This window comes from Herpailurus yagouaroundi, unplaced genomic scaffold (genome assembly GCF_014898765.1).
Source record: "Herpailurus yagouaroundi ecotype Mexico unplaced genomic scaffold, PumYag 182, whole genome shotgun sequence".
In the NCBI taxonomy this organism is placed as follows: Eukaryota; Metazoa; Chordata; class Mammalia; order Carnivora; family Felidae; genus Herpailurus; species Herpailurus yagouaroundi.
Window position 1 is genome coordinate 18,210,234 of NW_024412413.1, and position 16,343 is coordinate 18,226,576.

Genomic DNA, 16,343 nt, shown 5'->3' on the forward strand with positions numbered 1-16,343 from the left:
TAAGGACCATGATCCTGAGAGGCCATGATCCCAAGGAGCCATGATCCTAAGGACCATGATCCTGAGGGACCACAGTCCTAAGGACCATGATCCCAAGAGGCCATGATCCCAAGGGGCCACGATCCTGAGGGACCACTCCTGCCCAGTCCTGTATCCTTTACTCGAGTTGGGCCCTTCCATGGTTGCAAAGGACTGCATGCCGGTTTCGTGGGTTTGAGTTAAATCTATTCACCCAGTTTTCCTGCAAGTCCCCCAACCTCCCGAGGCCCAGGGCCACATATCCAAATCATCTTTTCCTTGTGGAAAGGGAAACACCTGCTCTGTTGTTTTCTTCAGGGGTCACTCAGACCCCCAACGTCAGTTGGATGCTCTCAGAGGGGCCGCTGCAGCACGGTGCTGCCGCCAGCTGACCACTCCCATGACAGACCTGTCTGAGTGTCGCAGAAGCGCCCCGTCCACCCCGTTTCGCACAGGCACTGCCCGGAGCCCGCGGTGCCATCGTCACACTGTCCGTGGTCTGAGCAGCCACAGGCTGTAAAACAAATTGGAACGTGGTCAGTAATCAGTGATCAGGCATTGAAATCCAATCGGCCAGCTCTCTGACCACCCGTTGGCTGTGCTGTCCATGTGGGGGGCACCATTCCTTCAAACGCTGCACAAATAATATATTTGGTGGCTATCATGGGACAGACATGACTCGGCAGTGAGGTTACAGTGAGAAACAGAAGACATAAGGTTCCTGTTCTCAGGGGCTTACAGTCCAGGAGTAACTGGCTTTGAACATGTAATTACAAACACGGTGAGTGTTATAAGCACAGAAGTAGAGGGTGTCATGGGGTTTGTAACTGAAGACAAGGGGGAGAGAACCTCATCGGGGCCTCCTAACAGAGAGACCCATTTGACAGTGAGGTCCTCAAGGTATGGATGCGTTCTTCCACTTTTTGCCACCTTGAGGGAGGACGATCACCCCAGCCCAAGGCACCCCCGGCTGCCACCTAGACCGTTGCATTCAGTTCCCTGGTGTCGGCCCTGCTTCTGCTCTTGCTCTCCTACAGCATATTCTCAGGGCAGCGGAAGCAACACTTCAATGTGCTCATGAACCCCTTCCCCTCACCGCTCCCCCCCACCACTCACAGTCCTTCACTTAGAAGACATGTTGTCTATTCTAAGGGCTGTCTCTGGCCAAGAAGCTCTTATGTTACCTGGCCGCTGGTGACCTTCAGATTTCATTTCCTTCCTCTCTTTCTCTTCTTTGCCCACTCTGCTCAGCCACCCTGGCTTCTTTGCTGTTCCTTTCATGCCAGGCCCACTTCTGCCTCAGGACCTTTGCGTTTGTTCATTTCTCTTCTAGGAAATCCATTCCTCTAGTCTGCACCATACCATACAGCAGCCCTTGCCACAAGCGGCTATTTAAATTTAAACTAATTAAAATTTTGGGGCGCCTGGGTGGCGCAGTCGGTTAAGCGTCCGACTTCAGCCAGGTCACGATCTCGCGGTCCGTGAGTTCGAGCCCCGCGTCAGGCTCTGGGCTGATGGCTCGAAGCCTGGAGCCTGTTTCCGATTCTGTGTCTCCCTCTCTCTCTGCCCCTCCCCCGTTCATGCTCTGTCTCTCTCTGTTGCAAAAATAAATAAACGTTGAAAAAAAAATTTAAAAAAAAATAAAAAAATAAACTAATTAAAATTTTAAAAAATCAGTTCCTTATTTTAAAATAAGGAATTTTAAATTTATTAAATTTAAAAAATCAGTCACACATGTTGAGTGCTCAGTGGCCACACGTAGCTACTGGCTTCCATTCCTGATAATAGAGCTATAGAACATTTCCAGCATGATGGAAAATTCCTTTGGACTGGGCTGTTGTTGGATATCCCTACACCGGCCCCTCACCTCTTTGAGGTTTCTCCTCAAATATTCCTGGTGTGAGATGTCTTTTAAAACAGTGCCTCCTTTCCTTCTCCATCCCCATCCCCTGCTTCTTTTTCTATCTTTATAACTATCTTCGTTTCTGCAGTTTTAATCTGTTTCCTCCCTTTGAGTGTACGTTCCTTGAGAGCCGGAATTTGGCCCCCTTCCAACACCACTGCATCCCTACAACTTAGAACAATTCCAGGCTTCTGAGAAAGTCACTTGGCCTCTTTGTGCCTCAGTTTCCTCATCTGGTAAGTAGGGATCGTAACAGTACTACCGCAAAGGGTAGTTGTGAGGATTAAGCAGTAAAACACACCTGCCTTTGTGCATAGGAGGTGCTCTAGAAACATTAGCTACCAATATTAATAAGGACTCCAAATTCATGTTGGTTGAATGAATGAATGAATGTTGTTCAGCCACAGCTTGTCCTGATGGCTGCGGGCATGTGGACTTCACTTCTAGAGGTGAGGCTCTTTCCATGGATGGAAACTGGGAGACATCCAGGGAGGGAAAAGCACGTGAAGGCAGGCAGATGGGAGGTGGGTGGACGGGGAGAGAGGGGAAGAGGGATGTTTCTGGGCCAGGCAGGTGGCGTGGACGAGGACAGGGAACACAGCGGCCGAACAACAGGCAGGGGGAGTGGGAGCCAGAACGTACGCTGACAGTCAGGCCCGAATCTCCCGGGCAGGCACAGCTCGCACGCCGTCCCGTTGAAGCCGGTGTGGCATTTACACTCTCCTAGGCCCGAGTACTGATCGAGGCAGACCCCCCGGTTATTACAAGGGGCATCCGCTCCTCCAGGGCAGGCTGGAAGAAATGAAACAGCAGTGACTCGACGGCCTCCCCAGGCCCAGAACCGCTCGGCACCTTAGTAAATGTGCTGCTGACCTGCCCTCAGCTGAGGGGCTGATATCCATTGGCCCAGGAAGACCGTGGCCCCGGGGACTCACCCACATAGTGTCACGGGTATTTAGGGCAAGCCAGTGGCCTCTGGAACATGAATTTAAGTGTATCTGATAGCATTCTACCGAGGCAGAGTGATATGCTGAACCAGGCACTGTATTTAGGGGTTAGGAGCCCTGGATTTGAGTAGATCTGGGCTGAATTTGTCTGAGCTTCAGTTCTCTTAGCTCCAGATGATGATGATGGTGACGACACGGTGCCCACTTGATCTGTATCACATTGTGACTGAAGATCAAATAAGTTACTGTAACCGAGAGTGCTTTAAAAAACATAAGGCACCTGGGGCGCCTGGGTGGCGCAGTCGGTTAAGCGTCCGACTTCAGCCAGGTCACGATCTCGCGGTCCGTGAGTTCAAGCCCCGCGTCGGGCTCTGGGCTGATGGCTCAGAGCCTGGAGCCTGTTTCCGATTCTGTGTCTCCCTCTCTCTCTGCCCCTCCCCTGTTCATGCTCTGTCTCTGTCTGTCCCAAAAATAAATAAACATTGAAAAAAAAATTAAAAAAAAAAAAAAACACATAAGGCACCGAACAAGTGGAAGGGGTGACACTGGTTTTTGTGAAAAGCACACACTTAAGTGATGGAGTGTGGACAGACACTGGGTGATTGCGTGTACACCCTGCCCAGGATTTTCTCAACCGGACCACAGTGAATGGAGTATCCATGGTGGTTGAAACCATGGCTTCGGGAGACATTCTGTGGGACCGTGGGCTTGCTGCTTATCCTCTCTCTGCCTCTATTTCTCATCTGTAAAATGGAGATAATGATGGCATCTACTTCTTAGAGGTCATTGCCAGGTTTAAATCTTTTTTTTTTTTTAATGTTTATTTATTTATTTTGAGAGAGAGTGTGAGCAGTGGACGGGCAGAGAGAGGAGAGAGAGAGACAATCCTAAGCAGGCTCTGACAGCACAGAGCCTCATGGGGGGCTTGATCTCACGGTTCAAGAGATCCTGAACCGAAATCAAGTGTTGGACGCTGAACTGACTAAGCCACCCCAGGTGCCCCTTGTCACCAGGTTTAAGTGTATTGCCATATATGGGAAGTAGCACTCAATAAATGTGCTTAATCAAAACAATGTGTGGCAGATGGGAAGGACTTTTTGTTATTCAGCTATTGTTGATGTATAACTGGCTAGAAGTTCTGTCTATGTAGAGATTTCAGGATGGGCCAAAGTGTTCTTTGACAAGGAGCCCTTTCCTGGCGAGGTAAGAGAGGGAGGTTCACCCCATAACAGGGAATAATGGCATCCGAAACATCATGGTCACACAGCACAGCACTGTGCCAAGGTAGAATTCTCCTAGATGCATTTAAACTCATGTGCTAATCAGTATCATGGACTAGCTTCAGAAAAGAAATGTGCTGTTTCCAGCAGCCTGGAAAATGTCTTCTGCTAGAATGTGGAGCAAAAAAGTGCAACACAATGACAATCTACACACAGTAGAGTCTCAACTCTGTAAGAAACAGAATATGGCAAAAGGAAAAAGGAGAAGGAAAGCTACCCAGCTCTTTAGAATGACTGCTTTTGGATCTGTTCTTAGAGGAGGTATGAAGAGCCATGCATTCGACCCCGCCCCCGCAATGTCTGTGCTTTCACAATGCCGCGCAGTGATGGGACAATCAGGATCCCGAGGTGGTAAGAGGCGCCCTCACCCTGACAGTCTCGCCCGAAGTAGCCCTTGCAGCACCTGGGGAGCCGAACCACCATGACGCACTGCTCCCGGCAGCCTTCCACGTACCCTCTCAAGGACAGGTAGTATCGACACTTCTGCTTCACTCCCTAGAGGAAGAAAGTGATCCAACCCTCCGCCTTCCACCGCCCAGACTTGGGCGCTTTGGCTCTAGTCCGCCCCCAGTGGAGGAACCTGGGTACTGCCCAAATTGAAAATGGGACTCAATGGCCTGAGCGCTTTACAAAGGAATTCTTTGCTTAGGGGGATAGATAGGCAGATGGGTGGGGGAGGGGACAGAGCTAGAGTCCACAGAAAGATTTCTCCCCAGGTTTAAGAGGAAGGACTTGTTGACCCTTAGAGCTGCAGAAGTTTGAGGTTTCTTGGAAAGAGAGTGGGGTAGAGGTAGCTTTCCATCATGCGTGGGGTCTGTGGCAAGGCTCCCAAATCATCAGCAGGGAAGGGATGAGTTACATTTTGTTTTGCGGGGGTGTTTTTGTTAGGGGTTTTACCAGCAGAGGAGAGAGAAATTGGCTTTGGAATAAGTGGAAAAAAAAAAAAAAGCAATATTTAGTGAGTACTTACCATGCGCCAGGCTCTGTACCCACATTTAAAATTTTACTTTTCCTAATAACCACACACAGAATTGTTATTTGCTACATTTTATGGAGGCAAAACCATATAGATTGTGTAACTTGCCAAAGATTGCCCACTGAAATTGTATCCCATAGCCATGGACTCCAAATTTCATTGGCTTAACCATTACTCTTGCATTGCTTTCTGGACCCTTTATCCTAGCTTTGCTCCTTACTAGCTGTGTGGCCTTGGCCTAATTGCTTACCCTCTCTGAGATTCTTTTTTTTTTTTTTTTTTTTCATATGTGGAGGTAGTAATAGCTTCCTATGAATGCTACAAGGAGGAATAGGGGTAATGGATAAATAAAGGGAACAACACAGAGCCAGGGACAGGAATAGCACTCAAAATGCAACTATTATTTTTATAACTATCATTATCTTGGAAAGTCCCTTCTAAGTCTACAATCCCATGATTTTTCTAGACAGTTCCTAGAAGGTAGGTACTGGGTTGAAAAGTTGCCTGGGCTAAGAATGTTCATCTCAGCTAGGCTAAGAATGCCTGGTTGTGAAAAGAATGTTGTAAATTACAGTTATGCAACATACCCAGAGATGCACACACACGCACACTTACTCATGCCTCCCAGAAGATTGGGGTCTAATCATGGAACAAACATACTGCTCTCCAAACATTGTCACTGCATTCATAATTACCTTTGATTTACTCCACCTCGGGCAGCTGGGGGTATTGTCACAACTCCAACAATCTCCCTAGTATGCAAGAAAAGAAACACTTAAACATCAAGAATATTGGTAAACACAAGGATATGCCCCTGGTTAATATTTTGACGGGTCGATGAAGAACTTAATCTTGATTAAGATTCTGGCTGTGGTCAAGAATGCAAAAGCAACCACACTGCCAGTTTGCCATGGAGAATTCTGAAGGTCTGTCTTGGCCCTCGGCTCCTTGGTTTACTTCTTTGAGGTGAAAAGTTCCCTGCTAGACAGAGCTGGCCCAGGGCACTGCCATACAGACTGGCCCCGGAAGCATGCACACAAATACCACTTTCGTTATAAACTAGGTGTGATACTTTCGGCTAGTCACGCATTTCGATCCTTAGGTTTCTGATCTACAAAATAGAATGATTCTTGCTGTTTGATCTTCAGGGGATCGGGGACAGAAAATATTAACTGCAAAAATGTGTGCGAATATACTTTGGGAAGTCAGGAAGGCCACAACCCCTACAGCAGAAAGGGCAGGTGGGTTTTCATTGCCTGCTTTGGTATCGGACTGGTGTCTGAATAATTTAGGATATTTATTGAATCCCTACAAGTTGCCAAGTACCAAAGCCAACTGGTCACAGACTTTGCCACATAGGACGCTTCACCTCTTTGAGACTCAGTTCCCAAATCTACATCATAGAGTTGTTACTAGCAACTCCTGTTATTGGATTATTTTAGGAGTAACATCAGCATTGAGCCAAATGGCGGGCTCAGATGTAGTACTGCATAAATGATACATGATGGATGAATGAGTGTAAAATCTTAAAATGCCTCCTACAACCAGGGCCCAGGATAGAGATTGAATCACCACTGTTAAAAGAATGAATGAATAAAATAAATGGAGGTTGGCACAAAAAGGCAACTTCATATGGTTCAACCTAGTGTTATATTATTCAACCTAGGTTGAACCATATGAAGTTGCCATTTTTTGTAGTCAGACCCTATAAATAGGGAAATTTTATATGGTCTCATCTGGCAGAATCGCAAAAAAAAAAAAAAATGTTTGTTGAATGAATAAGTGAATGACTGGATAGGTGGGTTTGACAATGAATAGCTTGTTGCAGAATAACTGGCACCCAGTTGGTACCCCACAACTATTTCCTTAATGACAAGGGAATGGATGGATGGGTAGGGTGGTGAATAAATGGGAATGTGCAAGGCCTGGATAGAGCCACGTAGATGCCTATTAATTCTGACTTTCAAGAGCACCATCATTTGGCCCTCAGATCTCATGGGTCCTGGGCTCCCTGAGGACCAACCCTGTGTGGTTTCATGGCAGAGTCCATGATAGATCACGAGGGCTGAACCCCAAGTGTCTCCTACTATAGCACTGATTTTAGGACTGACCGAAAAATTGTATGCGGCAAAAGTGTCACAGTGGCCCCCCAGGGTGGGATCAATCAGTAGACAGTCAATGCCGTAGGCCACACCCAGGTCAAACAGGAGTTCCCGTTGTACAATTCTGCATGTTTGGTCATTCAGGAAGAGCTCGCCCTGCGAGGGAGGGAGAGAGGGAGAAAGAGAGAACAGTCAACAATCTTTCTCAGACTTCTCTTCTACCTAGGTTATATCAAGTGGTCAGCATTTGCAAGGCTCAGAAAGAACTAAATATGTATGTGTATGTGTGTGTGTGTGTGTGTGTGTGTATGCTATATATAAATATATATATGGTATATATGCATATATGTGTCAAACACTCAGCATGTATTATGTGCCGAGTAATATTCTGCGTGCTTTACCTGTGCAAATTCTTTTAATCCTCACAGCAACCCTAGAGTATCCCTGTTTACAGATGAGAAGAGCGGGGCAGCCAGAGGTTCAATAACTTGCCCAAGGCCAGACAGCCAGCGAGTGGTGGTGTGGGCGTTCCTACCTAAGCAGTCAGCCTCCGAGCCTACACTCTTGGCTACTCTGTAACACTGCCTCCACCAAAGTAGAAACAGGGGCAGCCAGGGTGTTGGGGTGGAGCAGGCATGACCTGCCTGTGGTTCAGGATAAACTTAGGTAAGGAGGCCACTTTATGCACAATAGTGCAGTTTGCTTTTACTTAGTGCTAGCTGCCAACAAAGTGCGGGCACAACCTTTTTTTCAGAAGATACAAGCAATGGCTTTAGCTCTATAATGATGCCAATAACTTCTTTTTCCATGTACTGGGCATTGTCTAAATAGTGCTTTAGATACATTATTGTGCTTTGCTTGCAACAATTCCAGGGCTTTCTTCCTTAAGTTCACCCAGCAAGGAAATTGTTGAATATAGCTTCCCCATCCCCCTAAGGAAGAAAAATGCTTTTAGGTAGTTCTTTGGCCAAAAAAAAAAAAAAAAAAAAAAAAAAGAGGTAAATCTCAGCATCTACTGATGGGATGGACACAGCGTGATTCAGTGGAAAGAAGAGTGGAAAACTGTGATTAAATCCCCCCACTTCCACTTATGTACTGCGTGACTGTGAACAAGTTACCGAACTACTCTGAGGTTTGTTTTCACCAGGTCAATAGGATTAATGATTTCATTGCACAGGGTTGTTACAAAGATCACACTAAATGATACATTGCAAAATGCACTGAAAGCTATATTAGCACCCAGAATGAGCACTGGATATTCTTACTATACTTCTTTGATAGGTTGGTCATCAGATATAAACAGAATGCTGTATGGCCCTTCTAACAAGGCTCCTTGAAAGGAATCAACTCAGCTGGGGGCTGCATCCCTTTTGTCCTTCCTCCTTTGTGCTGCCTGGAGAGTGGACATGATGGTTAGAGCTCCAGCAGCCACGATGAACCTTGAGGTGACACTGAGGTTGGAAATGCGCTGCAGAGCAGAAAAACAGAAGGAGCTCCGCCAATGAGCCATCATATTAGCTCTGGATTGGCTGCCTCCAGATTTCTCTTAAAAAAGACACAAGTCCTTATGTATTTAAGTCACTGTCATGTTGGATTCCCCATTATATGCAGGTTATAGGATGTATCTAATATTGTACTATCACACCCATTCATTATGTGGAATTACAGGGAGGCAATATTGCTCAGAAACTAGCCAGGGAAGGTGAAAACTGCAAACTTTCTCTCTGTTGGCCGATCTAGGTAGATGGAACCCAGAGCTGGCTCCCCCTGCCAACAAGGGGCTAGAGGTGAGGCCACAGTGGGGCTGGGAAGGAAGAGAAAGGAATGACAGTATACTATCCTTGTCAAAACCAAACCAAACCAAACCAAACCAACCCAAAGCCACTCTCTGCAAGTGTAAGGGGGGCCCCTAACACCTGCTACCAGGGCTTATGCTGGCCAGGATTTATCAGGTTTTTCACAGCTAAATACTTACTCTCAGGGGAAGACCCCCGAAGGCAGCCAGGGAAAAGGGCTTGCTGTCAATGGAGGAAAAAAAACGAATATTTTCTTGAAGAGGTAGTGGTTGGGGAAAGCTGTTAATACTCACAATGTCACGGCCAGTGCCGCACTTCACGCCCAGCTCAGAGCCTTGCAGGGTCGTCCAGGCAGCAGATCTGGGGAGATCCACCGCTAAAATCTGTAAGAGCGACGGTACCACATTAATACCCCAAATTTGGGCTGGAGGAGCACCCAGAGGAGCTTTGCCAACCAACCAAATCCGGCCACAGGTTTTTCCAGCTTTAAAATGACTGCCGATAGAATCAAAAGGAAGCATAATCATGGGCTGTCTAGAAGTTGGAAATTCTGTCTGTAGGGAAAGTGTCCCCCCGCCGGGCTAGCTTCAATCCCCCTTCCACGCCCCTTCCATGCTTGGGAGTCCAGAGCAGATGCTGTGTTGGTGTATGAAGCCAGTGGCAGGTCAGAGAAATGGCATAGGGTGCTGTTAGGGGTTGAGCTGTGACCCCTCAAAAGTTTAGTTGAAGATACACTGACCCCCATTACCTCAGAATGTGACTTTACTTGGAAATAAGGTCATTGCGCATATAATTAGTTAAGATGAGGCCACACTGGAGTAGAGTGGGCCCTTAATCCAGTATGACTGGTGTCCTCATAAGAAGAAAAGAGAAAAGGAGAATTGTATGTGGACACAAAGACACAGGGAGAGGACAGCCATGTGACCAGAGGGGCAGAGCTTAGAGAGGTGCATCATCTACAAGCCAAGGAATGGCAAGGATTTCCGGCAATCACTGGAAACTAGGAGAGAAACATGGAACAGATTCTCCCTCAGAAACTCCAGAAGGAACAACCTTGTCAGCACCTTGATTTCAGACTTCCAGCCTCCAGAAGTCTGAGGGATACATTTCTGTCGTTCCAAGCCACCCAGTTTGTGGTTATTTGCTATGCAGCCCTAAGACACTAATACAGGCCCTTTGAATGAACCAAAGTTAGGGCGCTTGGCATTCTTGGATTAGGCAGACTCTGTCCTGGAGAGAGACATGGGTCCTGGTTGAGGACTCAGAGTGACAGGGTTTCAGCAGGAGCTACCATGCGGCTACAAGATCTTGCTTCCCCGTCACGGTAGATCCGTTCAGGAGTGATCGCGTCTGGGGGAATCCGCCCTTTGCCTAGACACTGTGGAACTGGGGGAGAATGAGTTGGGAACTTGGGAACTGTTACCAACAGCCATTTTGCACGTGAAGTGGGGCCGAGGAGAGTTGACCTGCAGCACGAGAGAGGAAATGATGCTCCTGGGTATTGATTCAAGTTGGAAAGGAAATCATGGGAGGTCGGAGAAACAGAACAGGCCTGGCGCACTGCGGGGGTCCATTAACCACGGGGCCAGTCGGAAGAGGACACCAGGGGCAGGGGGGCATGCCCAGGTGTCCTTCGCACCTCGGAGGTGGAGACACATTGACCATTCCTGGCTTTGATCCCCCTTGGGCACCCCTGCACTCACGTCTGTATGTTAACAAAGTACCTTGGCATCTCGGATCACGTGGAACTTCAGATACTCCTTCAGCTTGTCCTTGTTGTCTTGGTTGAACAGGAAATCCTGCTGTTCAGGGGGTAGGGCTTGCAGGGCTTGGTTGCTGGGCCAGAAGAGAGTGACTGGAGTGTGGATGGGGTCAGTGATGACGCTCAGCAAGCCCACGTCCTGAAACACAGGGAGTCAGGTGCATGCACCACAAAGCCCAGCCACAAGGCACAGGATCCTTCTGAGGACCGAAGCCAGCCGGGGGCGGGGGGTGTGGGGCCCGTCGTGCCCGCCCCGGGGCTCCCCGGGACTCCAGCTGGTTCAAGGGTGACAGCCTGGCGCCCCAACCATTCTGACCCTCATTTTCTTAGGGAGCAAAACAGAAAGTCAATTCTGGGCTTTTGTGAATGCAAAAATAACGTGTAACAAATATCTTTTTTTGATTTTTGCTACTGCTGCCCAAATGTTTTAATTTCTGGAAGGTCCACTTAGCATTTCCCCATATTTCATTTAAAAAAGTGAAACTGACACAATATTGAGATATTCCTGTATGAGATCTCTAGATCCCATGGACTCAGAAGAGAAATTGCTAGACAAACGGAGGGGAATCTTTTTGAGAACCTTCTGTAACCCGGGTGCATTATACATATTCTTCCTTGTAATTTTTCCAATAACCCTATGAAGTAGGTTTTATTATTCCTTCCTACTGAGCCCCCCAGAGAGGTTTGCTAACTTTCTCTAAAAGCCTATGTTCAACCAGACGTGATACCCAGGTGTGAGGGTGACTGTGAGGTTTTGGGGCTGGGTGAGCAGGCAGAGACACTTGCCTTTGACATCCCTGGAGAGTCTCATTTGGAACACCTTGACACCTCCATTTCTGAAAAACCCCGAGGGTGAGCCCCAGGCTATTTTGGAAATCGCTGGTCAATGCAGAAGTTTGTAGGCAATGCTAAAAGGGGTAGGGGTGGGGGTGGGGTGGGGTCTGGGTTCTAAGAGTCCTCCTGGGGCTTCTCAGGGTATGAGGAGGAGAGGGGACCTTGGAAGACCCCTGTCCCTCCCTGATTCTCCTCTGAAATCTTTGGACAAGAAGTTTCTCTACTCAATTTGTGGGAAAAGTGAAGTCAGAAAGATAAACAGTAAAACCTTGGATTGCAAATAACCTGTTCTACGAGTGTTCCACAGAAACACTTAAAATTCCTAACAAATTTTTACTTGATAAATGAGTGACGTCTTGCATCACTCATACGTGACTCCAAACATCACATGACCACAGCTGAGCCAATGGTTCTCTCTCTCTCTCTCTCTCTCTCTCTCTCTCTCTCTCTCGCTGTGGGATTGTGAGTGATCGTCTCCTGTGGTCAGATGCTTGGTCTCAGGCCACGGTGTTTGGCAGAAATCAGTGATTTTCCGGAACACTGGAAGGTGCCCACAACTGGCACTAGTATATTTTTTGTCACTTCAAAGCACCAAAGACAGGCCTTTGCTTTTCCATCCAAGAGTAAGCTTAGGAATGCTTTGCTTCCTCCTAGCTCAGGCTGCCTGCAGACAGAGAGAGACCCTTTCCTCTGCTGCCTTATTGCCAGTTCCATTAAATACGGTGCACGGCAAGAGTTTGTTAACACTGGACTGTAGTCAACATCCATGCGAGCATTTACAATGGCCCCCATGCAGAAGAAGATTCCATTGAGCCAATAGATAGTAGTGACATCGACAGTGATAGTGAAAGTCGTCCTGCACAATAACCCTCCTCTCCCAGGTCTCCCTCACCAGCCACGGAGGCTTTCAAAGGTCAGTGCAGGTTAATTTGTTTCTTTGTCTTTATATTTTGTATTTTCTTTACTTTTTGTATCATATTACAGTATTGTAATCATTTCTATATGAATGTTTTTGGGTTGTGGAACGAATCTCCTGCGTTTCCGTGATTTCTTATGGGGAAATTCGCTTTGACATACAAGTGCTTTGGATTACAAGCATGTTTCTGGAACGAATTGTGCTCGCAAATCAAGGTTTCACTGTAGTTTTAAATGCAATGTCTACCTATGCCTTGGGGCATAGATTTCCCAGATTTGCATGTCGGCTTGCCTGCCCCTATTACAGAGGTGAGAATTCCAGGTGTGAAGCCCCTAGTGCAAGATGTGATGCTTGAGTCCTTTCCCTTGCTTCAGCCACAGGTACATCAATTTCTAATGTGGCCAGTGTACAGCTGAATAAACCGAATGCTGTTTTGGGAATGGAGTGACAGCGAATGACTTTGTTCTATTGGAAGTCGGGACTTTCCTACACAGATTCCCACAATGGCTGGCTTGCTCCCCGAATAAAACAAAACACTAATGACGAAACAAAACAACCCCCTCCCCCCCCAGATCCAAACAAACAAAACCCTTCAAAAAAGAAAGCTCCTTAGGCAGGTAATCCCCTGGGTTTTTACCTGTAGTAGGTTGTGAAATTTGGTGTAGCCGTGGTTTATTGCCACTGTTGTAAGATTTTGCTGCAAAGGCAATAAGAATAGGAATAATACCTTTCTCCATACAGTTCACCAAGCACCTTAACAAAAGTTCAGCTGAATGAAATCAGGGAAAGATAACGTGAGAGGTACCGCAGATTGGCTCGTCAGCACCCACTCCGGCTCTGACGTACCCACGCCTTTCTGCAGTCCAGCGGATGGGGGACCATGCGTGACATTTTCCCAGACTGCCTTGCAGCTCCAGCCCCGTGTGTGACATAGGGTCCACCAAACAGAAGAGTTTTTACAAGGATTATCGGTGGAAGGAAACAACAAGAGGCGGAGGTGACCGCTAGCAGGAGATTCTGACCAGCACAATGGTGGAGGGCACCTGGTGTTCGGACTTGGAGGTTGTAGGGGGTGGGGCTGGAGACAGGTCAGAGCAGTCCCGCAGGAAAGTCACGTGCCTTCCCCTGGCAGGTATCCCTGGGCCGCTTTGTTCCCAGCTATGTAGCTTCTGAATTAGACTCTCTGGCTTTCCAAGAGATTGGGTGTTAAACTTAGTATCTTAAGAATCTCCTTTTTGTTTAAGTTAGGTAGAGTGGGTTCTGTGGTCTGCAATGAAAAACCCCGGCCGATGCTAATAAATAACAATCAAATTCAAATTTGTCTTTTCTTTCAATTGAAAATGAGTTTTACTCCAGGTTTGCTTTAGGTGATATCTATCATCTATCTACTTATCTATCATCTATCTATCTATCTATCTACCTATCATCCATCTATCTCATCCATCTATGTAATTTCTCCACCTTCCAAATCTATGCAAGACCATCTGTCCATGTGGAAACTAAAGAAAAACTTATAAAATCCATTTATCTCTTTAAATTAGGCTTTTACCTATTTACTTCTTACTAGAATAATATTCACTAGGCTTTTAATAGTAGCTTGAGACTGAAGCAGCAAAATTAAGATGCCTCAAAATCAGAATTGTGAAAATACATTTTGAGTATTATGAGTCACTCTGGGCTGAGAGTATGATAATGAACCCACCAGGATCCTTCCAGAGGCATCTTTGGGGGTGACAAGCAAGTTTTGGGGAGACAGCAATTTGTCTATGATGTGGATGATGCCATTGGTATTGATGAGATCACTGGATATGATCTTAGCCTTATTATTTATATACACCGTGTCCTGAAATTAACCAAGAAGAGAGAGAGAGAAAAAAAAAATGAGCACAAAGAGAAATGGACAAAGTCATTTCTTCCAGGATGCTTTACCAACATGCTAATAAGTCATCACGAAAGTGAACATTTAAGTAGGGCTGTGGGCAAAATCTGAAGATCTAAGTTCCTTGAGCACGTTTCTTTGTTATGATTATAAAAGGAAAACTGAGACAAGACTGTAATTTTCACCTGGAGGAGTTAATAGTAAAGAACCAACCACAGTGGTCATTTCGCTGTGATTCTCAAATATGAAGTAACAAGTACATCACTTGCGTTGTCTGCACCACCTTCTGTCTCCACCACAACTTACTTCCCTTTGCAATGGATTCTACAGTCACCACTAGTTCCTCTGTTGTGGGGGGCGAGGGGGCCAGCATGGTCAGGTGGCTTCGGTCAAAAGTGTTCACCCCCTCCAGCTTCTAACCCAAAGCAGTTCTGATGACCGCTTGAGCTGCTTTGCTTACGAGTTTCAATTCCAGCTCTAATATTTACATGCTGTGTGACCTTGGACAAGTTATTTAACTTCTCTGAGCTCCGTTTCCTACTTCATAAATTGGGGAAAGAATAGTATCTACATCATGGGATTCTTTGGAGGATTAAAAAAGTTAGCACACATCAAATACTTAGAATACTACGTGGCATATAGCAATCACTCAACATGTCTTAGTTGTTGTTGTTATTACTATTATTACTGGTATTAGTCTAAAGAAGAGAAGAGAGAGGACCTAAGAAAGATGGTCCTCTTCCCGAGGTGGCCTCTCTTACCTGAGAGACGGAGATGACGATTGACTCCCCTTGGAGAGAGGTAGCATTTGGGGTCAATTTCAGGTTTTCTAGAAGCAGTTGGTGGCAGGCGATCACATGATAACGAAGAACCTGGGGCATGAGGCCCTGTTTGTCCCAGTCTTTAATCTGTAACAGAAGATGGGAGGGTTCCAGCCTTTGCTGGCCCCCTCCATGCGCTCCCCTCCTCCATGCTCTCCCCAGGGACTCTCCCCCAACTTGCACTGGGAAGGAGGCAGTCAGGGGTGGCTCGTGGTCGGGTTTACAGGGTACAGGCTGTTCAGACAAGAGGGAGAAAGTGGCCCTCCCTTCTTCCCTGCTTCTGATATGGACTCTTAGAATGAGTGGAAGGGAGCTTGGAGTTCCTCTGGTCCAGCATCTCTCAATGCATGCGTCAAGGACCCCAAGTCCTGTGAGATGCTACCTGCAAAAAGACTTTTCTTGTGAAAAATGCTGGGCAAGGCTGCACCGCACCTGTGCCTCTTGGAGAGGTACCTGGGCCAGATTTTCTTTAGTGTGGAAAAGATCACAATGCTTTTCCATTGTAAGTCAAAGCACAAACAATATTAGCCATTAAGTCAGTGTAATAAGAAGCCCACAAGGTTCTCTTTGCTTCAATTGCTTCATGGTATCTCTTTTGATGCTTTTTTAGAGAAAAACAATCAAATGTCAAAAACTTTCCAGAAGTATTTTTGTGCCTCTGTTTTTGTGTGTAGAGAAGAATGCACGGTTTGGAGTCATGTTTCCATCCTTACTCCGCCACTTGCTAGTCGTGTGGCCTTGGGAAATTTACTTCTGTCAATGTCCTTGACTGCAAAAATGGGGATGATAGCACTCCATGACAGGGTTGTCATTAACACTAAATGAATGAATCTAGGTCAGATACTAGAAACAGTGTCTGGCACACTCCATAAAAAATGTTTGCTACAGTATTATATGTTAATGGGTAATCCTGCATGAGGAGTCCCAGTGAATGTTAGAATAGTAAAGGCTCTGATAAGGTCTGCAAGAAAAAAAGACTTATTTAAAAGCTTTTACCCAGCATTCTTGTTCTTCTCGTTTTCTTTTTTCTTTTTCTTTTTTTAATGTTTGTTTGTTTGTTTATTTGTTTATTTATTTATGTCTATGGAAGGTTTGGATCATTTAAGAAT

The 16,343-nt window shown here is 46.4% G+C and overlaps 1 protein-coding gene across 4 annotated transcripts in view; it reads right to left on the minus strand.

Moving 5' to 3' along the window:
* The window catches only part of STAB2 (stabilin 2), a 165,972-nt gene that overhangs the window by 22,584 nt on the left and 127,045 nt on the right, over nucleotides 1-16,343 (minus strand). For all 4 annotated transcript variants that reach the window (XM_040491054.1, XM_040491053.1, XM_040491052.1 and 1 more), the window contains 10 exons: nucleotides 15,175-15,321; nucleotides 14,237-14,377; nucleotides 13,172-13,231; nucleotides 10,747-10,923; nucleotides 9,316-9,405; nucleotides 7,236-7,382; nucleotides 5,820-5,876; nucleotides 4,517-4,643; nucleotides 2,564-2,713; nucleotides 428-532 (listed from right to left, as the gene is read on the minus strand). In XM_040491054.1, the coding sequence (XP_040346988.1) occupies nucleotides 428-532; nucleotides 2,564-2,713; nucleotides 4,517-4,643; nucleotides 5,820-5,876; nucleotides 7,236-7,382; nucleotides 9,316-9,405; nucleotides 10,747-10,923; nucleotides 13,172-13,231; nucleotides 14,237-14,377; nucleotides 15,175-15,321 (1,201 nt within the window). The remainder of the gene's footprint in view (nucleotides 1-427; nucleotides 533-2,563; nucleotides 2,714-4,516; nucleotides 4,644-5,819; nucleotides 5,877-7,235; nucleotides 7,383-9,315; nucleotides 9,406-10,746; nucleotides 10,924-13,171; nucleotides 13,232-14,236; nucleotides 14,378-15,174; nucleotides 15,322-16,343) is intronic.